The 23,825-nt window shown below is 46.8% G+C and overlaps 10 protein-coding genes across 10 annotated transcripts; 3 read left to right on the top strand and 7 right to left on the bottom strand.

Moving 5' to 3' along the window:
* The first annotated feature begins 43 nt into the window (after positions 1-43).
* E1B28_002347 (uncharacterized protein) lies at positions 44-1,755 on the top strand. The gene is made up of 12 exons (XM_043159261.1): positions 44-167; positions 223-264; positions 337-446; positions 502-564; positions 617-785; positions 847-856; positions 914-1,044; positions 1,103-1,123; positions 1,184-1,235; positions 1,293-1,313; positions 1,379-1,455; positions 1,509-1,755. The coding sequence occupies exons 1-12, from the start codon at positions 155-157 to the stop codon at positions 1,652-1,654; spliced, it is 855 nt and encodes a 284-aa protein (XP_043002861.1). The 5' UTR covers positions 44-154; the 3' UTR covers positions 1,655-1,755.
* A 20-nt stretch (positions 1,756-1,775) lies between these two features.
* E1B28_002346 (uncharacterized protein) lies at positions 1,776-3,579 on the bottom strand (the record flags this gene model as incomplete). The annotated part of the gene is made up of 8 exons (XM_043159260.1): positions 1,776-2,063; positions 2,122-2,225; positions 2,278-2,447; positions 2,503-2,516; positions 2,584-2,748; positions 2,805-3,002; positions 3,119-3,418; positions 3,472-3,579. The coding sequence occupies 8 exons, from the start codon at positions 3,577-3,579 to the stop codon at positions 1,776-1,778; spliced, it is 1,347 nt and encodes a 448-aa protein (XP_043002860.1).
* A 259-nt stretch (positions 3,580-3,838) lies between these two features.
* Positions 3,839-5,140, bottom strand: E1B28_002345 (uncharacterized protein). The gene is made up of 4 exons (XM_043159259.1): positions 5,065-5,140; positions 4,755-4,947; positions 4,289-4,696; positions 3,839-4,217 (listed from the first exon to the last, which is right to left on the bottom strand). The coding sequence occupies exons 1-4, from the start codon at positions 5,109-5,111 to the stop codon at positions 3,906-3,908; spliced, it is 960 nt and encodes a 319-aa protein (XP_043002859.1). The 5' UTR covers positions 5,112-5,140; the 3' UTR covers positions 3,839-3,905.
* Positions 5,141-5,598: 458 nt separating this feature from the next.
* On the bottom strand, positions 5,599-6,223 carry E1B28_002344 (uncharacterized protein; the record flags this gene model as incomplete). Its single annotated transcript, XM_043159258.1, has 3 exons — positions 5,599-5,777; positions 5,871-6,129; positions 6,200-6,223. 3 exons carry the CDS (start codon positions 6,221-6,223, stop codon positions 5,599-5,601), a joined length of 462 nt encoding a protein of 153 aa, XP_043002858.1.
* A 1,122-nt stretch (positions 6,224-7,345) lies between these two features.
* On the top strand, positions 7,346-11,216 carry E1B28_002343 (uncharacterized protein). Its single transcript, XM_043159257.1, has 20 exons — positions 7,346-7,959; positions 8,017-8,101; positions 8,179-8,635; positions 8,699-8,736; positions 8,793-8,802; positions 8,857-8,910; positions 8,962-8,988; positions 9,048-9,056; positions 9,107-9,196; positions 9,248-9,429; positions 9,490-9,507; positions 9,566-9,638; positions 9,704-9,754; positions 9,821-9,899; positions 9,957-10,000; positions 10,057-10,385; positions 10,450-10,470; positions 10,540-10,675; positions 10,735-10,924; positions 10,979-11,216. The coding sequence occupies exons 3-20, from the start codon at positions 8,442-8,444 to the stop codon at positions 11,030-11,032; spliced, it is 1,599 nt and encodes a 532-aa protein (XP_043002857.1). The 5' UTR covers positions 7,346-7,959; positions 8,017-8,101; positions 8,179-8,441; the 3' UTR covers positions 11,033-11,216.
* Positions 11,217-11,697: 481 nt separating this feature from the next.
* Positions 11,698-12,299, bottom strand: E1B28_002342 (uncharacterized protein). Its single transcript, XM_043160712.1, has one exon. It carries the CDS (start codon positions 12,167-12,169, stop codon positions 11,855-11,857), a length of 315 nt encoding a protein of 104 aa, XP_043002856.1. The 5' UTR covers positions 12,170-12,299; the 3' UTR covers positions 11,698-11,854.
* Positions 12,300-14,313: 2,014 nt separating this feature from the next.
* E1B28_002341 (uncharacterized protein) lies at positions 14,314-15,750 on the top strand. The gene is made up of 4 exons (XM_043159256.1): positions 14,314-14,597; positions 14,669-15,146; positions 15,307-15,360; positions 15,541-15,750. The coding sequence occupies exons 1-2, from the start codon at positions 14,317-14,319 to the stop codon at positions 15,099-15,101; spliced, it is 714 nt and encodes a 237-aa protein (XP_043002855.1). The 5' UTR covers positions 14,314-14,316; the 3' UTR covers positions 15,102-15,146; positions 15,307-15,360; positions 15,541-15,750.
* A 1,641-nt stretch (positions 15,751-17,391) lies between these two features.
* On the bottom strand, positions 17,392-21,102 carry E1B28_002340 (uncharacterized protein). The gene is made up of 8 exons (XM_043159255.1): positions 20,371-21,102; positions 20,222-20,315; positions 20,067-20,128; positions 19,765-19,817; positions 19,572-19,709; positions 18,825-19,512; positions 18,557-18,759; positions 17,392-18,502 (listed from the first exon to the last, which is right to left on the bottom strand). The coding sequence occupies exons 1-8, from the start codon at positions 20,771-20,773 to the stop codon at positions 17,744-17,746; spliced, it is 2,400 nt and encodes a 799-aa protein (XP_043002854.1). The 5' UTR covers positions 20,774-21,102; the 3' UTR covers positions 17,392-17,743.
* A 635-nt stretch (positions 21,103-21,737) lies between these two features.
* E1B28_002339 (uncharacterized protein) lies at positions 21,738-22,553 on the bottom strand (the record flags this gene model as incomplete). Its single annotated transcript, XM_043159254.1, has 4 exons — positions 21,738-21,851; positions 21,915-22,039; positions 22,095-22,291; positions 22,345-22,553. The coding sequence occupies 4 exons, from the start codon at positions 22,551-22,553 to the stop codon at positions 21,738-21,740; spliced, it is 645 nt and encodes a 214-aa protein (XP_043002853.1).
* A 7-nt stretch (positions 22,554-22,560) lies between these two features.
* On the bottom strand, positions 22,561-23,797 carry E1B28_002338 (uncharacterized protein). The gene is made up of 4 exons (XM_043159253.1): positions 23,435-23,797; positions 23,168-23,369; positions 22,765-23,107; positions 22,561-22,671 (listed from the first exon to the last, which is right to left on the bottom strand). Exons 1-3 carry the CDS (start codon positions 23,690-23,692, stop codon positions 22,773-22,775), a joined length of 795 nt encoding a protein of 264 aa, XP_043002852.1. The 5' UTR covers positions 23,693-23,797; the 3' UTR covers positions 22,561-22,671; positions 22,765-22,772.
* Positions 23,798-23,825: the final 28 nt, after the last annotated feature.

The following is a 23,825-nucleotide window of genomic DNA, read 5'->3' as shown; positions in this document are numbered from 1 at the left end:
ACTAGGGGTTCAGGCGTCGATCGCTTATAAATATATCCCACGTGCTTCCTCTCCTCCGGCAACTACCATACCGGTTCTCGGTTTATCTCGATGTTAGCCCTTTATAAGTTCCCGGTTTCATATTGACGGTCTCCTGAACCATAAAGCAAAATCCATGTCTACACCCAGTACGTGCGTGGATTTTATCTGAACTGCACACTTCACGACTAACAGCAGTGCAAGACCTCAAGGTACCTACACTTTTCGATGTCCAGGGCAAGATAGGTCAGCGGCACTCTTCAACATTTACGTTTTCGGATCAGAAAAGAACTGAGGAGACTTATATTTTTTGACCAGTCCTCGTCACTGGTGGTAGCTCCGGAATTGGGAAAATGGTCGCGGCTGGGTTTGCACAGAACGGAGCGAAAGTGTATATTGCGTCGAGGAAAGAGTCTCAGTTGAAGGAGGTGCGTTGCCTCGATGGTTCAGACCAAATTCTAGATACTCAACGTTAATAACCAGGCAGTAGCTGAAATTCGCCGAGGAGCTACGGGTTCGGTGGACTATATTGTAGGGAACGTCGGCGTGCGTGTTCTTCCTTTGCAAGTCTCTCAGAATACCGAACCTTCCTTTCTAGTCGAAAGCGGGCTGTGATGCGATCATTAACGAATTCAAGAAACGCGAAAGCAAGTTACATGTTCTAATCAACAATTCTGGTGCCACATGGGGCGCACCTTACGATGATTTCCCGGAGGAGAAGGGATGGGATAATGTGTTCAATGTCAACGTCAAGGCCACCTTCTACAGTGCGACCTTGATACTTCTTTCTCATGAGCCTTCAAGCTAACGAGATTTATTCCATGCCAGTGACTGTTGGGTGAATTACACTCAGAACGTTATTCACCCGTTATACTTGGCTGACTCCAGTCTCTAGGCTTACAGACCTCCTAAGCAAAGACTCAAATTCGTATGACCCTGGTCGAGTCATCAACGTGTCCTCAGTCGCCTCTGTAAGCCCCGACGCTCAGACCGTTTTGGCAGCCAAAGGGAACGGGACATGGAGTTGTTAGTAGAACCTCTACTACAATCCAGTCGTGTTGAATGCTGACACCATTTTGGACAGATCAGCCTAGTAAAGCCGCAGGCACGTAGGCTTCTACAGATCCGTACGAAACTCTCTCGGACTAACTGAGAATGTTGGCAGTGAACCACCTGACTACCGTATTGGCCTTGAAATTAGGCCCTAAGCAAATCACGTACGTGGCGAATAACCTCGCTTTGAACCAAGCTCACGACTAAACCTACTTTAACAGAGTGAACTGTGTTTGTCCAGGGTACGAGTTAACTTTTCAAATCCGTATATAACGCGACGCGACTAATCGCTCCCATTGCTCCATAGAGTCTTCCCGAGCAAAATGACCGCATTTGGTTTAAAAACAGCTGGCGAAGAGACTTTCACTTCCGTTCAACCCTCAGGTAAGTAAACGGAACGATACTTGACGGCTAGACTGAAATAACCATCTAACCAGGACGGTACGGGACACCACAAGATGCTGCCGGTGTTTTCATGTTCCTCTCTTCGCCTGCATCTGCCCACGTCACCGGTGCTCATATACTCCTCGACGGTGGGGCAAGATATGTCTCCCCCTCGATTAGTCAATCTTCTAAACTTTGAAGAAATTCTCGGGATTTCTTATTCATTACTATACATGTTTTCGTACACCGTAACCAATTCATGAAAGACGGAGATATAAACAAATTCTCTCCGTTGAAACGAACCCACGAGCGACCAATTCCTACGCCTCATTCTCAGCCCGACTGGCGATTTGCAAACTTGCCATAACATCAGCAATATCCCTTGAATCCTCACGACCGCGACCATGTCCAAGCTTGCCAGTTTGACCGCTTTTCTCCACAAGCGCCAGAATTGAGCGATACATTTCTCTGTTAAACCCGACACATTGCAGTCCGATGCAAGCAATCTTGAGGGCACCAACTCCATACAACTGAGAAACTTCGTATACATTTTGCGGTGCCATGTTCTTGCGTCCAGAGAGTGTTTTCTTGCAGAGAAATAAGTTGATCTGTTGTGGCAGTCATGTTAGTCGTAGGAAACGGACTAAATAGAAGAAATGGGTCAACCTCTTGCGATAAAGCATCCCATTCCTTTGTGGTCAGATCATCTAACCTGAAAGCGCGATAAACGCCGGCGTAGTACCATGTACCATTCTTGTTGTAGAAACAGTCTGGAGGGCTATCCATGTCAAAGTTGTATTGTGGTCATCGCAGGAAACTGACCCGTTGGTTTTGTCAGGGTGCCAAAGAGGTCTGCTGGGCTCCATTGATGTGCGGTACTCACGCGAAAGTGTGTGGTGCATTTATATGCGGGAGTGAGGAAGTATCCATGCTCTTCGCGCTGCGGGCACCAATACGTAGTTAAATCATCTAAAACATGATAGTGCGGCAACCTGTAGAAGGTCATGATCAGAGTAGTTCTCATTTTGTGGAAGCTGAAACACGTACTGGCGACGAAGGTCCTGATGCGCATATATGCAAACACTGAGAAGTGCATTCCGTGGTTGGAGGAGACAGTCAGAAACTCACAGCCGGAGCGTTGGAAAGAAACTCGTGGAGAGCTAGATGAGAAGGTAACATGATAGGTTTGAGGGAGCCGTCTGGTGCGTCTTCTGGGAGAGGCAATGTTGATAGCAATTTGTTCCGGATTTGTATCACGTCTTCGGCTTCTACTGGGGGTGTGGAACGAACGATCTACCGGACAAAAACAGAGTTGGATCGTTCGTTTGGAAGCCCGGCATCGTACTCACCGTGAAGTCGAGGTCATTATCATCGACAATAAAGATGGTCGTACCGCTACCGTGGCTTCCGTTTGAGGTTAAGGAGGTTTGCGACGAGGCACGAGAGAGTACAGGAGGAGAAAGCTGCTGAGAGCAAATATAAGGCTTTGTATGCGCAGTCAAATGGCTCTTGCTATTGAAGTTGTCTCCGACGTTGACGCGTTCTTTCTGTTATTTGCTTGAAGAATCGGCAATATGATAGGCGAAGCATGGGTAGTACATGCCTTGGTTTCCTGATCTTCACCACTCAACAAGCTGTTGTGTGTTGAATCTTCCTTCAGAACCTTGATTTCATTGCGAAGATCTTTGATTGTGCTTTCCAACTTCTCGATTTCTTGCTCGAGTTTGACGACTTCTGAGTTGACCGTAGGATCTTTCTCGTCTTGATTTACAGATTCAGTGATTGCAGCTCCTGTTAGTTTGTTCTCTTTTTGAAGGCGTTCTAATAGCGCAGTTTTCTGACGAAGGGAGTTGCAAGCTTCTCCTAGACGACCGACAGTAGCATCCCGAGCATTCATCGCCTCTAGAACTTTGGCTCGTTCTTTCTCAATCTCAATCGCCATGTCTACCATTCTAAAGAGATCCTGAAGGTTGTACAATATTAGAGGAAGGGTTCCTTCAGATGAAGTAATCTCACCTGTACTTTGTGTATTTCAGGCAACGGCGACGAGCCATCAGGTTCGTGCGATGGTAGCGACAGGCCATATGAGTCATTCAATTGAATAGAGTGAGGTTTGACGGACATGTTGTTGATTCTAGGTGATCAATGGAGTTACTCGATGAGAAGCCCTGCAGTGTGGGTCTACAAAGACCAACAAAGTCACGTGCCTAACGTCCCAGCGCTGCAAAGAAACCGCAACGGAAACATACAAGCTCAAAGCGCATTCATACAGCAAGTGACTCACGACCTTCAAGTAGATGGCCGAGAAAGAAGGGGTACCGAGGGCTCGATATATTTCGTTATGTACAGAGACGAGCCTCTAACTTCAAGTTTATATTGGAATGTGGCGAAAATCCGAGTAGATGGTCCGATAGCTTAAGAACACAAGGACAAGCACCACCGTGCCAGATTTAGCGGGTATTTATCACTCTCGCATCGGATGGTCTTGCAATGAACGTGGATGAAGGGTGTCGGTTTAGAGAGTTGGTAGAAAAAGGAGAAGACGATGAGGACAAATCGTCTTTTGTGACCGGATCTTTGTGAGATATCTCATCAATTTCCTCCGCTTTAGTGGAAGCATTACGAGTCTTCCTTCCCCTCTTCCGTTCACGTTTGTCTAACCCTTTTAAATACCGGTAATCGAGCGACCAGTAGTGCCGACCAGCCTGTTTCTCGGACTTGACAAAGCACTTTTTGAGGGAAAGTAGATGACGGACGTTTCCCTATAAAATAATTTGGATCGATACCGAGTCAGTGGGAGGATCCGATGTACAATAATTTCCTCAAGTCTCACCTTCCATTTCGCGGCCGTGTCGGGATTACGAAGGTGTGCAAACTTTTTTTCAAGACAGGAATAGATATCAGCCAATGTAAGCCTCGCCTCTCGGCTCGACCAAATAGCTATCTGAGTGAGAGCGACGTAAGTGAAACCTGGTGGTGGAGGGTCGGGAATGGAGTTGATATGGACAGGAACGGTGCTCGGTATGTTGTAGGTTTCCCTCAGGATACTCTCCACTTCAGAAACACTGACGTCGATACCGAGTACTGGAGGGTAGGTTTCTTGAGCTTCACCGGGATCTAGGACTTCTACTACTGGAAGTTGGGGAGTTGCTATAGACGACTCGGAGTGCGAAGCGGAAAGCCTCTGATGACCCGGGTACGCTGCTAGTGTCCCTGGCAAGGAGGCGTTGTCTCGATATCCCTAAGTACGACAAAACGACGTCAACAGAGTCAAGAAGTGGAGAATCGATGTGGCGTACGAGTTGCAAAGAGCCATCATGAGTCGGATAATCTTGTGAACCTAGGCTGGTGTTGTACGTCGCAGGGGGAGGCTGCGCCTCTGTTGGGTACCATGATAGATGGCGACTGATCGGGGGAGGGTCCACCTGGACGCAGTGGTCGCCACAATTGGCTAAGGTATCGAATATGTGTGATCGACCGGACCCGGTAAGACTGCATAGAAAGGGACATGACATGAATGTTTATACGGCAGCATTCCATAAGAGGTGAGGAGAATGATAAGGTTTTGGTGTCAGTATTTGGTCCAGTTGAACACACAAAATGACCCACGTTATGTAGTCACTATTGCCTTCACTAGTATTGGTCCTCGTATTCATTCTGCCAAGGGAAGGACGGTTGGGGACGCAGAAACAGAAGCTTTCTTGACGGAAAACGCCAGGACCTGCCTGGATTTTATGTGCTCTGCATCATGAGCGTGTTACTTTGGATATGTTTGCAAAATTATGCCCTATAAGGCAATTTTAGGACGGATTGGCTAGAAAATAAAGACGCTGCAAAAAGGAATTGCCTTCCACCTGGTTTCGGGTCAACAAATCTTTCCCACGAAATACATGGAATAATCGGCGTGGGTTTGCAAGGTAGTTTCCCTAATAAGTATACCGGTTGACGCCTTGAGGAGGGGTTTCGTGCTCTGTTCAAGTCGCGGAGGAGTGAGGAGGTTCGTGTTATTGTAAGTAGATGCAGACTTGGACCTTTGAAAGTTGTGTGAAATTGTTTTGAATAAGGACTCGGAGACTTCTACTCACAATCTAAAGTCGATTTGGATTTTTTGCATTTGTGCGACGACAGGTGCGAGTAGAAATTTCAGTGAGATTGAAAGAAAGGTTTGATTTTTGAGCTGGTTGGCAGCTGGTTGGCAATGAGGAAGGAAGGAAGCGAAGTTGCCCAAGCGCGGAGGGTTACGATAAGATAAGATAAGATCGGCTTCCGGTGATACGGTTCAGATGGGATATACAAAATGCCCCGCATTTCAGTTCCTGTAACTGTTTCAAGATAGCATATGTATTGTATTATATTACGGTCAAAGGTTCGTGAGTACAATGAGAACCATTTGCATAAGTACGAGTCCAACGTACGGATCACCACAAAACCGCAGACAACCAGCGAAGAACAGTGCATGTTCATGAGACTACGAGCCTGTTTGAATGTTACGAAGAATATTGGGAGTGCAGGTAGCCGAGAGAGGACTGAGAGCATGACGCTTAGGAATGCAGAGAAAAACACCATCTTACTCATCAAACGCCGAGCCGAAACCTTACGTGTCGAAGAGTAGGTGGGAGAGACGGCTGAGACCCATACTCGTTGCATCGCGTTGGGGAGAGTAGTATCACGTTTCTGAGATAAATTTCTCGTCAGCTCAGACAAAGAAACGATCGAGAAGGGAACATCAGCTACGCTACCGTACCAGTTGAGTCTTGCGCCTCTCCATTGCACCGCCTGAAGATTCCAAAAGGTTAAGCTCGCGTCTACAGCGAGTTTGACATAGTCGTCTCCGCTAACGGCGCGTATCGCTCTCCCGACCTCACCGACTGAATCACGAGAATCGGAGCTACCGCCTCTTCGCTCCTGATCGAGCCAATGCCGAAACTTTGTCCTTCCAAACCATTTCTTGTTAAAGAGTCGAATGAAGGAACGTTCGACCGCACGTTTCTATTTGTGATCATTTGTAAGAGGCTCTTCGTTGCGACCGAGGGTTGAGATTGGCGAGAAGGTGTATCATTTGCTAAGCGGCAAGGTTAAAGCCAGATACCAACAACTGTCAACCGTCGGCGTATCATCGACATGCCAGAGGACTACAGCACTAACATCAATGCAAGATATAGATGGAGGTGAAAGGACGGTACTAACACCAACCATAAAGACGCTTGTATCAACGATCGCCCAAATTGACGGGATCAATCCAGTGCCGATTGTGACTATAAACTTGTCAGTTATTTTATTGAAAATGAATAGAACTTAGAAAGAGCACAGAGCGGGTCGAACAAGTGCCTAGAAGCCAGTTTTTCTGTTGACCTTATGAGTGGCTACGAACGCTCGAGCCGTATGGAAAGTACAGTTCATACAATCGTGTTCGTATGGGGTCGACAATGAAGCTGAACACCTGACGATGTCCGAATCCTCTAATTGACTTTGTCAGTGAATTAAATCTCCTTCATTGAATGCGTCCTTCACGTGGTATTGAGCCGCAGATACTTATATACATCTGACCTGTGATACGGCCAATGAAGAGCTGAGTGAAAAATCAATCAATAATAGTCCGTAACCGTCGCACCGTGACTTCGTGAGCAAGTATGCACCATCGCCAGAGATGTCACTACATGCAGAACTTCACTCGGATTAAATGGATGCATTTGCAGATCTTCGTGGATCTGCTAGAGTCTCGTCAGCTGCGGCTGGGGTGCCGATATAAGGAAGATGTTTGATATTCGCATGTATATCAGCTCTGTGAGGAAGGATGCCTTTGAGAATCAATTGAGCGAATTTTAGACGAGAGGGAACAAAATGGACGTCACGGTCCAGGCGCGGCAAATAACTCCGGCTGTGACCAAGATGTGACTGAACGCGACCATCACTACTGATCAAGAGTTCCTCAGGCTCTATCTCTTAGTCCTCGATGAAGGTCCATATTCGAACGACAGGGTCACTGAGAGGATGTATGTCCGTTCCAATTTTCGAATTTAACTCATGTTCAATTTACAGTTCTCACCCCAACCCCAACCTTGCCCGAATCCGTGGTCCTTCAAAGAGTGCTATCATAGAGCCACCGACAGCTCATGCCCTCGTAGAGGGACATCGGGCCCTAGCTCCGAGGGAGTTACTTTTTCTTGACCGCTTAAGGAGCTGAACGGGATATGTCGCGCGTGTAGAGGCCAAAGTGAGGGCGAAGTTTCCCGAAGCTATCTCTATTTATATGAAAGTGGACGCTTTAGTGGATGAGATTATCTCGCTGATAAGCGGAGAATATCATGGGACCGACCACCTGGATTCTCGATACGCAGATCTCCCGCCTTTATCTCAGCTCAAACTAGTTTTTATCCAGAATCCCTCTTAAATGCGAATATCACTTGACGAAACTCTGGAATGGAACGGAACTAGGGAAGATGCAGACTTTATGGATGGCTTATGACCCGAGTTAAAACTTTGATTAGAGATGGAGCATAATTGGTATGTATGAGTCAGTTCGTCTTCAATACTTTGAGGCTGCTGACGTCGTCCGGCAAGACTGTCGATTGGCTTTCCGTCACGTTGGATAGGTTCTATCTAGGTACAAGCAGACTCAAGCTAATCAAACGGCCCGACTTTAAAGGTACGCGGTGACAACTAGTTTTCCCCGTCGACTGCGGCGTTAACTAATGCACTGAACGCAATACTTCTGTCTCGTAGCGGTTATATCCATTCATTACATTTGCTCTTAAACGTCCGGATCCTTTTCGAACCAGGTTTTCAGGATCCAGTATGGCGGAATTCGCGAGGATTGAAGAATACCCTTCTTACTCGGCGCTTATCTAAAAGATTCCCGTGCTTCATTCAATAAATTGGAGCACCAGTCCTTGCCGCACGCCTATTATCTATTTTTCGATTCCAGATGTCATGTGTTATACGGCTCTTATCAGCTTCACGTCCTATATAATGGAGCCGTCCCGCGGATGTCTCCGATTGATTCACGTCCCCACATCTCCAAGATGGGTTTTCCGGAAGACGAGAAACAAGATTTAGTACACTCGCATTCCACTCAAGATCTTCATCACCTTGAAGTCAAATCCAAGGAGGTGGACACAGCAGCCGAGTTGGCTTTGGCAGATTATGGCGAGCTCGATCCCGCAGAGGCGTTGAAAATTCGGTAAGTTCTCGTATTCTTCTATCTCGTTTGCTCCTGAACAGAATCATAATCGCCCTTTTTTAGGAAGAAGATAGACCGTCATATTCTTCCGTTGATGTGCAGTATGTGTTGCTCGTTTTCTACCATCGACTATAACCCGCTCAGTTCTCATTTCCAGTTCTGTATTGGCAAGTCTACCCTTCGTCATGTCACTCCACGGTCCAATCTTAGACGGTAAGCAGGATTCAGTTTATGGACAAGACCACCCTGGGGAGCTCCGCGATACTCGGAATTAGGTCAGCTCCTTTCCTTTTCTCTTCCTCCAACAACTGAAGTTGTGGTTGTAGAGAGGCTACACATCTCACCAATAATGAGTAAGTGATGTTCTCATCGCCTCTTGCGCATGCCTCGTTCTAATTGTCGATTGATACAGGTACAACTGGTGAGGATATCTAACCCTATGATCTGTGTCGTGATTAACTTTTCCTCCAGGCTAGGAACGATATTCTATTTGGCGTACTTGGTATGCGAATATCCTCAAAACCTTTGTTTACAACGCTTCCCTGTCGGAAAATGGATGAGGTGATGTTTTCTTCACTATTCATTCTTTCTGGTGCCTAATATCTTTGTTAGTATCAATATTTTCGTTTGGGCGGTCGCCCTTTGTTCTCATACAGCATGCAAGAACTTTGCTGGACTGTTTGTTGTCCGATGTATTCTAGGCGCTTGTGAGGGATCTATCACCGCAGGTTTCATGATTGTCACTTCAATGTTCTACACTCGAAATGAACAGACTGTGCGTGTTGGTTATTGGTGTGAGTTTCCCTCCTATTGAGTTGTTGAGGCAATGACTCAATCCGATTCGCCCGATACAGTTTTGATGAACGGGACAGGTAATGGACTTTGCGGCTCCCGTAAACGATATTATACTGATTTATCGTTCATACTTAGCCCAGATTATGACCGCCTTCATAAGTTTTGGAAGTTTGCATATCAAGACAACCGGATTTGAGCCTTGGCAATGGCAAGTCATTTGGTTTTGTCTGTAGACTTATCGAGAATATCAACTCACATGAGCCATTTGTATAGGCTGATGATCATTTGTGGTGCCTTAACCCTCTTTTGTGCGCTTGCTTTCTGGTAACAAGTGTCTCATATGATCCCAGAGGAGCATCCTGCTGATACTGTGCGAATTCACCTGTGTAGGTTCCTTTTTCCTGATTCACCCACCAATGCGTGGTTCCTCACCATGCGGGAGAGAGCAATGGCAATTAAACGTATTAAGGTAAACTATCAATACCCTATTTCTCCAGGGAGAAAACATGACTCACCGAACGCGTAGGAGAACCAAACGGGGGTGGAAAACAAGCATTTCAAGAAAGAGCAGTAAGTCCCGCGTTCGTTTTGCACTATAAGGTGGACTGACCGGTCGCTTGTATTAGGATGATTGAAGCTGTGACTGATCCAAAAACTTGGCTTTTTGCGCTCTTCGCTGCGCTCGATAACGTTCCAAATTCTCTGACAAACCAACGCCAAATCATTATTAGTTCGTTCGGATTTACAACTTTTCAAACCACTCTTCTCGGATGCGTGGACGGTGTAGTCGAAATCGTCACGATCTGGACAGGAGTCCTTCTTTGTTCACGTATACCGAACAGTCGTGCATATGTGGGCGCTATATATATGGTGCCTAACGTTGTTGGAGCGATTCTCATCAACGTGTTGCCGTGGAGCGACAAGGTCGGGTTGCTCTTTGCTGAGTGGATCACGGGTACGTTTCAAAATGTTCTGTTATTCCCAGTTTTTCGGAAGTCCGACATTTGATTTTTACATAGGTGTCGGAACCACTGGCTTCGGTAGGTTGCTCGAAAGTTTTCTTATTAAGCTCGCCGATGGGGAACGCTGACCGATCCCGTCACAAACAGTGCTGGCCCTTGCATGGGTATCTACAGTCACTGCGGGACATACGAAGAAGGTCACTGTGAACGCCATTATGCTGTGTGCGTACTGCGTAGGCAACGCTACGGCACCCTTCATGTGGCAACAGAAATACAAACCTCGGTGCGTTCGGCCAAGTATAACACAAGACTAATTTTCCAACCCTGTTTTCTCGTTTCTAGTAACCATGTTCCGTGGATCATCATAACAATTTGCTACTTGACCTGTGCTATGATTCTTCTAATATTGCGTTTCCTCCTCGCAAGAGAGAACAAACGACGTGATGCTGAATCCCGCGACGATACGTACGATGACGCGTGGATCGAGAGAGTCAATGAAAAGGGGGAAAAGGAGAGGGTTAAAGTTGATAAAGTTCGTACTCGGAATCTAAAGCTTGCTCTACAGGTCTAACTCTGCGCCGTATAGGAATACCTCGACCTGACAGACATTCAGAACCGAGACTTCAGATATGTATTATAAGGCATTACCGACTGTCTAATGGGCTGGATAAGAGTTTCTTCTTCCTTTCTTTGTACGATACCGGCTTTGAAATCGGGACGGTTACTGCTTGACTTACACGAATCCGTTTTGGATGAAGGATGGCCAAGCCATACTCAATGGAAGAACTGGAAGCCGATGACAGTTTCAGCAAACCTAGCCACCCAAGTATAAGTATGCACAGCACTGTGTGTCTTTCGCGCGTCATCGATTATCCCTTTCGTACTTTGATGAAGATCCGAGTCCTGGAGCTTGTGCAGTGCCATTTGATTTTGTTGAGTACCTAGGTTCTCAGTCCTGGGGCTGTCCCTGGGAAGCTGGGCCTTGCACACCTCTTTCTCACTGCGGCTGCGGTTATCATCGGAAAACCTTGTATCACTCAATTTACAGCATTGTTAGTTTTTCACACACTGCGGGAAGCGCTGATTCAGCTGGTGGCTTTCAACCGCAGAATCGGAGGCCCGAACAGTCGCCCTCCCTGTGAATAATCAGGATTGCATCCAACGGTGGTTGAATGCCGAAGGCAATGTCTTCTCCAACATTCTGCATTGCTTTGAAAAAAAAAAAAAAGAAAGTTGCACGACTCTAAGAGGTAGCAAATGCACATATAAGCACGCGTAATAACGTATGGCTCTTCAAACATAGCACCACCACCATCAATTCAGGATTTTCCTCAATACAAGACAAACACTCAACAAACTACACTTAAAAACCTCAGTTAACAGTTCGGATTGGCTTGACCAAGCTACCAGAGGCCGTAGTTTGGTACTAGCACGAACGAGTGGTATTCAGAACTCGGATTGGCTAGACTAAGCGACCACAGGCCCTGGTACGGTACCAGTAACAACGAAACTGTGCTGAGAGTGCAAGGATATCGGTCATAGAGACTTCCGGTTGTCGTATCGTACGAGATGGAGTTGTAGTGACAATATAGAGGAAGTGCCGAATAATGGGTGTCGCTATCAATATGACGATGCGGTCAACATTCCACGTCGTCAACGCTGGTCGATGACTCATCGTAACGGCGATTTCCTCGTTGTCAACAACCGCTACGCTTCTATGCTTGACATCACAGCGATTTCGAAAGCGAATTCTGCAGATCACCAAGGGTTCTCTCATCTCGTACTAGCCGGTCTCGCAACATAGGAAACTGGGTCTGCTACAACTTAGACTCGGGAAAGATGTCTCAGGCACATCGGAAGGTTGAGCTGGCATCTCCCTACAACGGAATTTAATGGCCCCATACCACCCATATGCCTGTTTAACCATTTGCTTACTAATGATACACCACATCACGAAATCATGCTGAGCGATTTCACTCGACACAACTCTGCTATCATGTCGCCACGGTTGCGATGTCCCCCGACCTCCTACATGACTCGTGCGGTATATCGAGGCCATTGGGCAGCAAACGGGAAGTTTTTTCACTGGTCCGTGAAGGCACTGAGATCCCAATGCGCGTACACCTCTTGCCACTCCATTCTTACACACTGGTTGATCGACCTCCTATCTTCTCTCTAGCACATGGCCCTGTGCTCTTCTCACTATTACTGCATGGCCTCCAGGTCAAAATAGACCAGATTTTGAAATAGTGTAGCGTGAACATGCACGTCATTAATGCGAGCAAGTCTGAGTGGATACCTGGGAAGATACCGAGACCGTTTCCTGACATCAACTTCTACATTGCCAATCAATGCCTCAAGCACGTCGAAAATTTTGCTACATCGGCATTGTTTTATCGTCAACATCCTCTTGTAAATCGTTTTTCGTCGAACATCTCGAAAACCGTGCCAGAGAAGGGAAGAGTGTCGCAGTTGCCACATTTGCAATGGAAAATATGGTTGGGGATCACCCACCTAGAGAGGCGAGATGGCTTTACTAGGCAAGAGTGGACCCACACCTCACTTTTGAATGCGAAATTGTGGTGGAAGCGACAAGGAACTCCCTTGATGATTTTGATGATGTACAGAAGTACTTCCTCAGATGCATGCTGGGTGTACACTGTCGCTCCGAATCATCTTTCCTATACACCGAAACTGGGCTTATGCCCATTCAAACAAGAAGGATAGTACTGACACTTTGATACCTATTATACCTCTCTCAACTTCCACCCACACGCCTCGCACACACAGCCCTGCGAGAATGTCATTCCCTTCTCATAAATGGTGAGGATTGTTGGCTGCGTGACATAGTCACCGTAATCTCCAACAATCACCTCCAACGCCATCCCATCCTAAACGGAAACTGGCTAACATCTATTGATCAAATAACAAAGGTCATCAAAGAAATGGAAGGTGCCACAAGGGAGAACGTTCTGATGAAGATTCACGAGTCAAAGAAATTATATATCCTACAGAGCCGGCACCCTTCTCCTGATCATTTCGTCTATAACGACTCCTCATTTAACAAACTTCAACCCTACCTGCTCGTTCCCACCGCAGACCACCGAAAGTCACTGACACGCCTAATCATGTCAACCCACCGCCTCGCCATTGAGACCCTTCGCTGGGGGATAAACGGGTCCCGAGAGGACAGAGGGTGTGTCGACTCTGCAAATCACATGTAGAAGACGAAATCCATGCAATGTTCGAGTGTTTGGCAACACCAACCATCACAGGGAGAAGGAATACGTTCTTCGGTATCGTGGTGGGAATAAAACTGTCAATCTACAGCGCATTTTACAACAACGACTATACCGCAGTTATCAATGCATGCCTGGATCGTTCAAAACTGTGCTCAATATTGGCAAGTCTCATGTGCTGTCGACATTTGAGGAGAGGACGACAACGAGTACTGGATGCAACGCAACAGTCCCACACATTTCACACCATGTGGAGGATGCCTTTTGCATCCCTGACGAGGGTGACCGGGACGATATTCTGTATAGTTCATAGAAACAAAAGACCGTTCACTTCAGACTGAAATATGGGTGACTAAAAATGAGGTTTATTGCGTAACAAAGTGCCAGTACTAGTTCTACTTGCTTGCTTATGGTTTCGGACGTGTGTCGGGTGAGTTGCCATGAGGTTTTCTAAGTGTTCGCCCGGTGATACCTACCAACGTATGTGTTAAATGGGCTGACTGCGGTGTATACGCGGGGCATGCACTAATGATTTCCGGAACGGCCACACCCGATATACGCCGACGTACATAATGTTAGGCACACCATACATGTACGTCGGGTCCTTCGGCATCCTACGGGGTCCAATGAAGGATTTAATTTCCTAATAATAATAATATGGAAAAACCGTACCCAAAGAAAAGAAATGCCCTCTTCTCAGTATTCTCACGCTCGTGCTTCCTCCTCCACCTCTTCCACATTTTCGAAGGGGACAAACTCTCTAGCAATAACGTCTCTTCCCAAAGAATTCTTCCAGCCTCACCTACTTTTGCACTTGTATACCCATTTTCAAACGTATGGCAAGATAAACCAATGGGTTCCCTTACCTGGATTCGGACGAATTTTGGTCGTTTATGAAAATGAAGACGACGCAGAAAAAGCTAAAATATATTCGGATCCGATTGTTCTGAACGCGACCGAGGACAGGTGAGTTTTTTGTTTTTTTTTTTGTTTTTCATGGTGCGCAAGAACTAAATCACGTCGTGCCTTGTGTCTAGACAGGAACTCGTTCTAAGGGTTTACCGTGCGGATCCTAATCCTCTAATATCCGACGTAAACACCGAGAACCAATTTCTTCAACCACCTGGGTCAGAACAACAATTCCTCACCTCACCAGGCGGTGAACGTATGAAAGAAATTTTACCGAATCCGACATCAGTTACAGACGAATTGATCGCTGCTCTCAAAAACCTTTATCTCCAACAAAATCACAACCGAAAATCTGGAGTTGAGGTTCTTATGGACGCCGCCGAATCCGGAGTATCAGTTGTCGTGGAGGACTGCGATTTCGGAGTCGACGAGAACCGCGATACTTGGGAGGAGGATAGCAACTGGATGTATGGTGTTATGACGCCTTTGCGGACGATGTGGAGGCCGTTCTGTGCAGCGATCCCTCCATTTACGTCGTCTATGTCTGTGCCGGTGTATTGAGGTTTCCTGTGACCCCCGTTCGTGTGTGTTTCCTTTTGTCAATGGGTGAGTAACTGCATACATTATTCCTTCTTCACGATGAAACAAATTCAGACCTGTTCTGAGCCCTACTGGGATAGATGACAGCCATTATATTGCCTTTTTTTCTGAACATTATGACCTTCGAAAGCCCTCCTTCTTACTTGATACTGACTGTCCTTTCCAGACTCCTACTTGTACCATTCAATCCCTCCTAGCTATATTATCGAACTGTTATATTGTAAGTTTTTTGTCCTCCTTTTTTCCATCCACTTTCATATCTATATGATGAGACGTATTCAGACCTGTTCTGACTTTGGTGGAGACAACATCAATATTGCCTTATTATCTCTGATCACTACCTTTCCCTATTTTGCATCAATGGCTTGACATTGTATTGACGGTTCCTCTTACCCTCCAGGTAACCGGCTGTGTATGTGTGTATAGCGAAGTTTTCTTGCTCTTAATGGTCTCGGGCAAAGGACAATAGACAATGGACAATGGACATTCATGTATCATGTAGCACATCACTCTATCTAAGGTGTTGTCATTTTTGTGGCAGAATTCAGAATGTCCGGATATGATCTGAAATATCGATTCTAGTTGTCCTCCGACGACCTCAAGGCCGACGGTGGAGGATTTTCTTATGCCTATGGCATTCAGTGATTAGGAAAACACTCCTTCTGAGCAATAGACAACGACGAGAATTGATGTGGAAGATAGCCACATTCCAACGAAATTTCCAAAGTGGTTCAACACACTCGAGGTCACCAGTCAAAAGCCCGGGCTGCGGCCTTTCATCAGGGCCCCAACTTCAAGCCCGTCCTCTGAACCCTCTACGAAGGGTGTGGTTGGGATCTGAAGCTGACGCGCCACCAGAGGTGCGGCGCATTCTTTGGTAGTACCTGCGGAAGGTCCTCTGCAAGATTTTCGGTTTCTCCACCGGGTCATCACCTACGCCTCAGCAAAAAACAGATGAAGACTTCAAATATCTCGGTGCAACGCATGTTATCGATTGTCCTCAAGTACCTATGATCGATCTTTCTTCTGTTGTTCTGTAGTTGGCATCAAGATGGTGTTTGTCGTTTTTGGTGGAGGGGAAGAAGTTGGTATTTCCGAGTCGCTCTTGGCCGAGAGAGGGTCGTGTTTGCAATGTCAACCCTGCTATACAGGAAGAAAGAGGACGAAAAGCGTTGTAACCCCCCCGAATAGGATTCTTTCTAGCCCAAAGGTGAACGCGACACCCGTTCAGGATTCTTGTATCCACGCGCGGCGGTCCGATGGCATCCGAAAGCTTGGCTAACCACCACCACCTCTGGGGCTGCCACCTTCTTCCTCAACGCGATTTCCGCGCAAAATCTTCAATACGAGTTCTCTTTTGGCGCAGTATGTAGTTCTGCCGTATATGATTTCGGTGACCTGCACGACGTTCAGCCTCATACTTCAGTTGAGTGGAGTCTTTCGTCGGTAACGTGCTTTCGATGGTCCACCTACGACCTTCAACTGAGATCAAATTCGCATTGATCTGTAACGGACAGAAACTCATTCTTCAAATTCAAACTGCTCACAAATCGTGTATCACTCCCCCTCTTACCACTCACAATCGAAAAGTCGCAATTAACGCATGAGGTATCAGGCTTAGATAGACTTCCCAGACGAATTACGCATAACCGAAACCCCAAGTCTGCAGAGTAAAACCTACTCATTACAGTCTTCGAGTGGCATTTACTCTCAATGAGCTGCAGAAAAAGATACCAGATATACCGGACGATGATCTGGATGCCTACCGGAAGGCGGTGAGTCACTACGCCCCGCTCTATACGAAGAATCCAAACCTAGGGTATTTCATAGACTTGCAGTCGATTCAAGCAGAATGCTGATGTTTGAATCCGGTGCTCAGAAAAATTCACGGCCTTGGGTGTATTCCCCTTGACGACTTGAAGACCGTGTTGGCGCCCGGCTTTACGTTTTATCCAGCAAGAGCCAGAAGTTCTTGGAGTTGCGCAAAGACCCGAAGTTTTTGTAGGATGACTTTTTCGATATAGGTGAAGATAAAGAGCTCTTATGGGATCGGTGGTGACCGGGCTTGGGACGCCATATAACGCTATGATACTAGTATGGTATGTTATCTCTCGAGCTGCCCAAAGACCAAGCCCGTTCATGCCAATTCCTCATTCTTTTGTAGTCTTCGGGTCACTCTTGTCCAACCTGGCACATTCCGAACGAACGGCTTCACATATTAAATCTACAGTCTCTCAGGTCATCTGAAATTGGTTGATTCTGCTATGGGAGCGGTCTAGGCGAAATTGTCCGAGATAGGGAGGATCTGAAGCTCCGAAGAATTACGAGTCCTGGTTTTCCATGATTAGAACGGGATGTATTCTCAACGTGCAAGAACATCCAGACTCGATACAGCTGCTATAAAGAAAAGGTATAAGTTACATATCACAAATCTTAATTTAAAAATGCGCTGGTGTGGTTAATGATGAGTATGCTATGATGGGTAAGTAGAGAATGCAAAAAAAAACAACCAAACAACAGTGTAAGAAAAGAAAACGTGAAAACCGTAAGAGTAGAAAAGAATCCTGTACGTACGTGACCAAAACAAATCAAGCAAATCGCAGCTAGCTGATATCCATCTCATCGACTCTCTGTCTCTCTTTCCCCTTGGAACTCAAATGACTTCGTTTGGCAACGCCAGTCTCCACAATACCGTCCATCTTAGCCGCCCCGTTGACATGGCCATTGACAGCAGGACCATCGTTGGAGCCGTTCATGTTGGCCAGTAGCCCCATCCTCTCTTTCAAAATTTCCTCTACTTCCGCTTCCAGCCCTTCGTAGATACTGCGTTGCGGAATTCCCCATATTCTCCCTGGAGTTTCCTTCTCCATCGCCTCAAAAACTCCACCGACAGTATCCACCCACTTTCGACGAGTTTCAACAAGGCTGTTCAGGTGCTCCGCGACCACTAAATGATTGGTTTCCGGATCCGGTCCTAACCCAAGGGCGGCAGGACAAGGTGGTGGAGGTTCGCCATCAATCCCATTAGCATTCGGAGCTGGGGTTCCGCTAACACTCGCCGAAACGCCATTTACTGACAACGCAACTGAATCTCCCCTTTCTTTGTCCTTATCCTTCTTCCCCTTCTTTCTGCCTCTCGTACTCCCCGAATCCCTTTTTTGCAGCTTCGCGTAGGCTAAATTTATATTCTTGTCAAGGGAATCCCTCAAATCGAGGTACTCTTGATAACTCAATCGATCTTTTGCAATAGCTGCCACTCGCAGCTTACGTGCGCGATTCGTGGCCGAGACGGTTCGTAGCTCAGCTTGAGCATGGCGCAAAGCAGTAGCGATCGGATCGTCGACTTTCTCAGAGTAGTCGGGCTGAGATGGTTAGGAGTGAGCCATCCCCAAAAGAAAAAAATCAACTCGACTTACCATTCCACTGGCATCCATTGTGACTGATCCTTCACCTCCCTCGCCACCACCAGAAGAACGAGGACCCATTAATCCGTATGCTCTCATAGTGTCCCGAATCCTAGTCTCCAAGTCCGCTACGCTCACCACCTTATCCCTTTTCGAAGCTGCAGCACCGCTACCTCCTGGTCGGCCCTCCATAGCGTCCTCCGCTGCTTTTACACCTGGGCGAAGAAAGACAACGAGACGACATCAATAGGGAAACACAACCACCCACAAAAAACAGCACCTTTCCAGCTATTCATTGCACCCTCTATCGGCATCAACGCCGATATCAGCCTCTCCGTCAACGGTCCATGCCCATGCTCTTCATTCTGCAGATCTTCATCCTTCAACGTCGAAGGATCCCATTGCGGTTCTGGAGCAGCAAAACTCGTATTGTGTGGATCCCAATTCTTATTCCCTGTCGGTTCAGGATCAACATTCTTGACACCGTTATCTAAGTCATCCCAGACACTCTCGTACCACCGCCCCAGCTTTGGCATGACAAACGGTTCCACAATGTCTCCTTCCCATTCTAAAAAACCAACGTCTTCTTCTTTGATGGCACGTATCCATGGTTCTATACTAGCGTAGAATGTGCCAACCAGGATCTGTGCTGGGGCTTTTAATTTACTGAAGTCGTCGTGGATATCAAGAGGATGGAGAGGATGTGCAGGGTGTGATGAGGGCGGGCCATGTAGTATCGGTTCGTACTTTGGAAGGTGGGGGTGTCGCGGGAGGGGTAATTGACTTGTTGGCGGCTGAGAAGAAGAAGGATCGGAGGAAGACGGTAATTGACTGGTGGAGGGTTCTAAAGAAGATGAAGCTGCTGCCTCCGCTACTGCAGAATAATGTTTCTGAACGGGCGTATATTGTGGCCGTGTTGGTAAGAGAGGAGCTATTGGCGCGGAGGGTAACGAGAAATCCGGTAGATTCTGCACATATCATGTGTCGGTAAGCAGGGCAAAACCGCAAACACTGCGGAGAGATTTACCTTGAAGTATCCTGTAGTACTTCCGCTAGCCGACGCAGATGACGGGAAGGTTTTTGTTAATGAAACGGAACCTTTATTCGGATGTCCGTGAGCATTTGAGGAGCTCGAGTGCGATAAGGAGGGGTGTTGTGGCGTAGCCTAGCCATAAATGATGGGTCAAAAAGCACGAACACTCCGGTTTAACTAGACATACCGAGCCAGCACTTGTTCCAGTTCCAGCCTTAACGGACTTCACGTGTGACGGTTCTGAGGAATTGCGCGTGTGAGGAGGCGGCGCATCAGATCAGGAGAAGGTTATCAAATTTTCCGTGACATACACCGCGTCGTGGAAGAAGAGAGATAAAAAGGGAAATCATTAGCGAATGGCACTTGCATTGACGTGGTGTGAAAAGGTATGAAGGTAAAGACGAAAGCTTGGAAGATGAGAGCGTAAATGTAACAGTCAAGAGTCCATGAGAGAAACATGGAGAAGAGAACTATGATGGCACAACATACCTGTTTCAACTTCACTTCCCTCGTCTCGCTTCCGCTTCTTTTTCTTCTTTTTGTCTTCCGATCTTAATTGACAAATTGACGGGAGTTTAAAGGAGTAGAGAGAAGAGCGGTGGTTAATTCTCAGAATGTTTGATCAATCACTGGGGCATACTTACCCTTTATCGTAAGATACCTTGCTCGAGGTTGGTCCACTTGACCCACTCTGGGCTAGTCGTTGTCGTATAGTAGTAATATCCGTAGGAGGAGAATCTGGACCACGAGAGTAAGCCCTTTGGCGAATCGCGAAGAGGTGAGGTAAACTGACGATCCCTCTCTTTCTTGATCTTTTCAACCCTATCACCAACTGTGCTAACACTCCGACCAGACGAACCACCTTCGGTCAGCGTGACCGAGGCGCGGGACCCTCCCCGCTCTCTCGCTTTCTCCCGGTCTTTCTCCCTATCTCTGTCCTTTATCCGCGTATCTTCCGGCCTTTCTCGACCTTTCCCTTTATCTCTTTCTCTGTCCTTCATCCTCCGAAAGCTTTCCTCCACAATCCTCACATCCGACTCCGCTTTCTTCGTCCGATCGACACTCCGTTGCTTCAATATTTTCAATTCTGAGAACAGTGACTCGAGTTCTTCAGTTGGAGGAACAGCATCCTTGTTGAGAGGTTGTGTAAGCAACGAAGAACGAAGCTGTGTGACCGCCGGGAACGAATTGAGCATCGCGCCCGAAGTTCGAGACCTTGACGAAACCAATCCCTCAGCGCTGCGTGAGCCAAATTCCGGTGAGAGTGGTCGAAATTGTTTTTTGAAGAGTGCGAAGATCGAGGAAAGTAGAAAAGAATAGCTCAAGGCCGATCCAGGTATTATTGTCAGTTGGGCTTTAATGTAGACAATAAGGTGACTCCTGCGGCGGATGAACACGAGGGAAAGAACTGAGCAGAGCGTCTGTTTCCTCTAGTTAAAGATTTCGGCGCCCGGAGGAGACAATGGTGGAATAAATTAAGGATTAGATCGCGTCGGTCGTGGTAAGAAGCAAAGCCTGAAATCCGTCACGGTCCAATTTCCAGTCACGCGTCGACGTTTTTCCCGCGCGGGACGTGCCGGCGGCATGTATTATTAGGAATTAAAATTAAAAAATTAAAAACCCTTCTCCGTACGTCTCTAGTGCTTGCTTTCAACCTGACATACACTTCCGACCAGGCTCGGTCTCTTCCCACTGGAATTCCTTTTATAACTCAAACTCAACTCTGCTATCGACTCCACTTCAAGCTTCTCTCACAGACCACCTGAACTGACCGGTGACGGTAACACGAACAACCCCGACGGTCTTGCCGTCCTGCAGTCCCTCGACCTTTGTAATCTAACTCATTGCCTCCGAAATATCATATATCAACGACCGCAGTCATGATTTCGGGGTCTTCAACGTTCAAACCGAAGAAAAAGTCTGCCCACAGAGGGAGACAGATGTCATATTGGCGTTTGGTGAAAAGATGATCTGGATATCCGCCTTATCCACCAGAGATCTCTGCGCCTCGTTTTGCCAGTGATTCTGCGCCCTTTGGAATTACTTTTTGGTTTCTACTCCAAATGTTACTATACACCCATAACGCGAATAACCTGATCCATCGAAGAACTTTCGCTCGAGTTTCGTCTTGTCGTATAACCTTTCCAGGACCTGGCCTTTCTACGTCTTCAAAACCTCCTCTCGCTCCAACACCGACTTCTCTAACTTGATGAGAATCGTAGTCCGAGAAGGGTATTGTGAATTGGGAGTGTTATGAGCGGTAACTCGGGCAGGCTGAGGGGAGGAAGACGAAGACTCGGATTTATAGGCGTATTGATAGATAGATCGGATACGCACAAAACATAAACCATCAAGAACAGCTTCGACAATACCAGCCGTGAATGACGAACAGCTAAGCTGAGAAAAATCTTTCGGTACAGAGATGTGTCTTTCGATCAGAGGATCGTTGTCTACAATCATATCTACATCACTAGTCATCCAGCTGCTGTAGTGAACAAACCAAGAGGGGAAACGCACATTCATCTGCATTCTCAACACTCTTCTCAATCGCATCCGCAGGTTTCCCGAATACCGCACGCCATATGTGTGTGTGAATAAACATGAGAGCTGGTAAAAGTCTGATTTCGCGTTTGGGTGCTTTTGAGGAGGATTCCGCTCGCCAAACGGTAATCTCCAGGACTCTAGAGCCAACACGGTATCCGAGTGTGTTTAAACTAGGGCAGCATAAGTTTTGGAGGCAGTCAAGAGCATACAAGAAAGGTCATACCGCCGTTCGAGGTCATTGATACCTGTTACTCGGCTTTGTGTGTATTGCACGAGTTCAGAGAAAAGGAAGCTAAACGCTGATCCAGAAACGTCTGCCACACGAGTCTTGTTCAGATTTCTATCGAGTATACTGGGTCGGGGTGGCCGGGGAACGTTGGACGATACATGTTCAATGGACGAGGCGGTCGATAGTACTGAAAGTCGCGACATTGTGGCTGTGTAACAGTGAACTGTATTTACTGATCATACGGCCAAGTTCTCAATTTCAAAATAAAATATCTAATCAATAGATAAGCTAGCTCAGGACGGAGCACTCCCGGAATGTGTGCTACAAGTTCAGAGTCAAGGACCCAAGAACAAACGGAATCTGCGTGAATTTATAGACCTGAAAGCAAGTAAAGATTGACGAAAAGATACTCACCTTCAAGTTCACTTCGCCCTCTTGACTTTTTTTGACTTCTTGGGACTGGAAGTCTCTTCTGCCATCTTTTTACGCTTGCCCTTGGTTCTTGAACCATCCGCATTCTTCGGCTTCTTGGGTTCAGGCTCAGGGGGACGTGCTTGAATTTCTTCAACGTCCATATCAACATCCTCCGGTGGTGTGGGTAGATGGGATCCATAGGGCATGAACTTATGCGTGAGCATTTCTTTCGAGTACGAGAAGCGTCTAGGATTCATGAGCTCGATCGCTGCCTCGTCATCTATCGGCGTTGCCTTCACTTCATGAGATGAAACGACTAGGCGGCGTGCTATTGGCCTGGGAGCTAACAAAAATCGGAAAAAAGATCAAAAAATGGGGTAATGGCAGAGAACACAAAACGCACCCAGACGAAGTTCATCCTTCTTGCCTCTTCGTGGAAGTAGACATGATATATTCTTGATTTCTTCGCCTCCTACAGGGGGGTCGGCATCTCTGTATTCATATATATCATATTTCCCTTGCTTCGAGCTTATTGTTCCAAGTTTCGGGTCTTTGGAATTGGATAGACCTTGGATAGAAACATTTTCTAGATGTTGTGGTTTTACCTACAGACCGGAAGCTGAACGGATGAAGGGGGGGAAATACAGCACAAAAAACCGGACATACGTACACCGTCTGGAACCCGAATTAACCAAAGTTCAAGGTCCTTGTTCCCTTGAAAAGTATCCCAATCCCACTCGTCCTCATCATGTACATCCTTCATCGCACTATATTTGTGAGGCGGTTTGTATGCCCAACTGGGATCTTGAGATTTGTCCGTCGATTTTTCCTTGTTCACTTTTCCTTTTCCTTTCATTTTTCCTTTCCATTTTTTTTGAACGGAGGTTGTACTACCTGATGATGAAGACTCGTCCGAGGAAGAAGGCATCAGGCGATGTAGGTGGTACTAGCGCGTTGTTAGCCTGGCTAGCCGATCTGTACTGGGCAAAGAAGATAGTCGTGCTTTGCTGTACCAGTACAGCCTGGTACTCCTAGCGCGTTGTTTGCCGCTTTCTGTCATC

Source organism: Marasmius oreades, chromosome 10 (genome assembly GCF_018924745.1).
Source record: "Marasmius oreades isolate 03SP1 chromosome 10, whole genome shotgun sequence".
Taxonomy (NCBI): domain Eukaryota; kingdom Fungi; phylum Basidiomycota; class Agaricomycetes; order Agaricales; family Marasmiaceae; genus Marasmius; species Marasmius oreades.
The sequence above is the reverse complement of the archived record's forward strand: the minus strand, read 5'-3'. Positions and strand labels throughout refer to the sequence as shown.

Excerpts from the sequence above, each read along its gene's own strand:
- E1B28_002340 (XM_043159255.1), bottom strand. The coding sequence starts at position 20,773 with ATGCTCAATTCGTTCCCGGCGGTCACACAGCTTCGTTCTTCGTTGCTT. Across the intron at positions 20,316-20,370 it reads GATCAAGAAAGAGAGGGATC|ATTCTCCTCCTACGGATATT; the intron begins GTCAGTTTACCT and ends CTCGTGGTCCAG. Across the intron at positions 19,818-20,066 it reads GGGAAGTGAAGTTGAAACAG|AACCGTCACACGTGAAGTCC; the intron begins GTATGTTGTGCC and ends GCAATTCCTCAG.
- E1B28_002341 (XM_043159256.1), top strand. The coding sequence starts at position 14,317 with ATGCCCTCTTCTCAGTATTCTCACGCTCGTGCTTCCTCCTCCACCTCT. Across the intron at positions 14,598-14,668 it reads CTGAACGCGACCGAGGACAG|ACAGGAACTCGTTCTAAGGG; the intron begins GTGAGTTTTTTG and ends CCTTGTGTCTAG.
- E1B28_002338 (XM_043159253.1), bottom strand. The coding sequence starts at position 23,692 with ATGCCTTCTTCCTCGGACGAGTCTTCATCATCAGGTAGTACAACCTCC. Across the intron at positions 23,370-23,434 it reads TAATTCGGGTTCCAGACGGT|GTAAAACCACAACATCTAGA; the intron begins GTACGTATGTCC and ends TCCGGTCTGTAG. Across the intron at positions 23,108-23,167 it reads GAAGGATGAACTTCGTCTGG|CTCCCAGGCCAATAGCACGC; the intron begins GTGCGTTTTGTG and ends GATTTTTGTTAG.
- E1B28_002347 (XM_043159261.1), top strand. Across the intron at positions 447-501 it reads AAGAGTCTCAGTTGAAGGAG|GCAGTAGCTGAAATTCGCCG; the intron begins GTGCGTTGCCTC and ends GTTAATAACCAG. Across the intron at positions 1,124-1,183 it reads TCAGCCTAGTAAAGCCGCAG|TGAACCACCTGACTACCGTA; the intron begins GCACGTAGGCTT and ends GAATGTTGGCAG.
- E1B28_002343 (XM_043159257.1), top strand. The coding sequence starts at position 8,442 with ATGTCTCCGATTGATTCACGTCCCCACATCTCCAAGATGGGTTTTCCG. Across the intron at positions 8,636-8,698 it reads GCAGAGGCGTTGAAAATTCG|GAAGAAGATAGACCGTCATA; the intron begins GTAAGTTCTCGT and ends GCCCTTTTTTAG. Across the intron at positions 10,001-10,056 it reads AAGCATTTCAAGAAAGAGCA|GATGATTGAAGCTGTGACTG; the intron begins GTAAGTCCCGCG and ends CGCTTGTATTAG.
- E1B28_002345 (XM_043159259.1), bottom strand. The coding sequence starts at position 5,111 with ATGAATACGAGGACCAATACTAGTGAAGGCAATAGTGACTACATAAC. Across the intron at positions 4,697-4,754 it reads ATGATGGCTCTTTGCAACTC|GGATATCGAGACAACGCCTC; the intron begins GTACGCCACATC and ends TGTCGTACTTAG. Across the intron at positions 4,218-4,288 it reads ACACGGCCGCGAAATGGAAG|GGAAACGTCCGTCATCTACT; the intron begins GTGAGACTTGAG and ends ATTATTTTATAG.
- E1B28_002342 (XM_043160712.1), bottom strand. The coding sequence starts at position 12,169 with ATGAGAGAACCCTTGGTGATCTGCAGAATTCGCTTTCGAAATCGCTGT.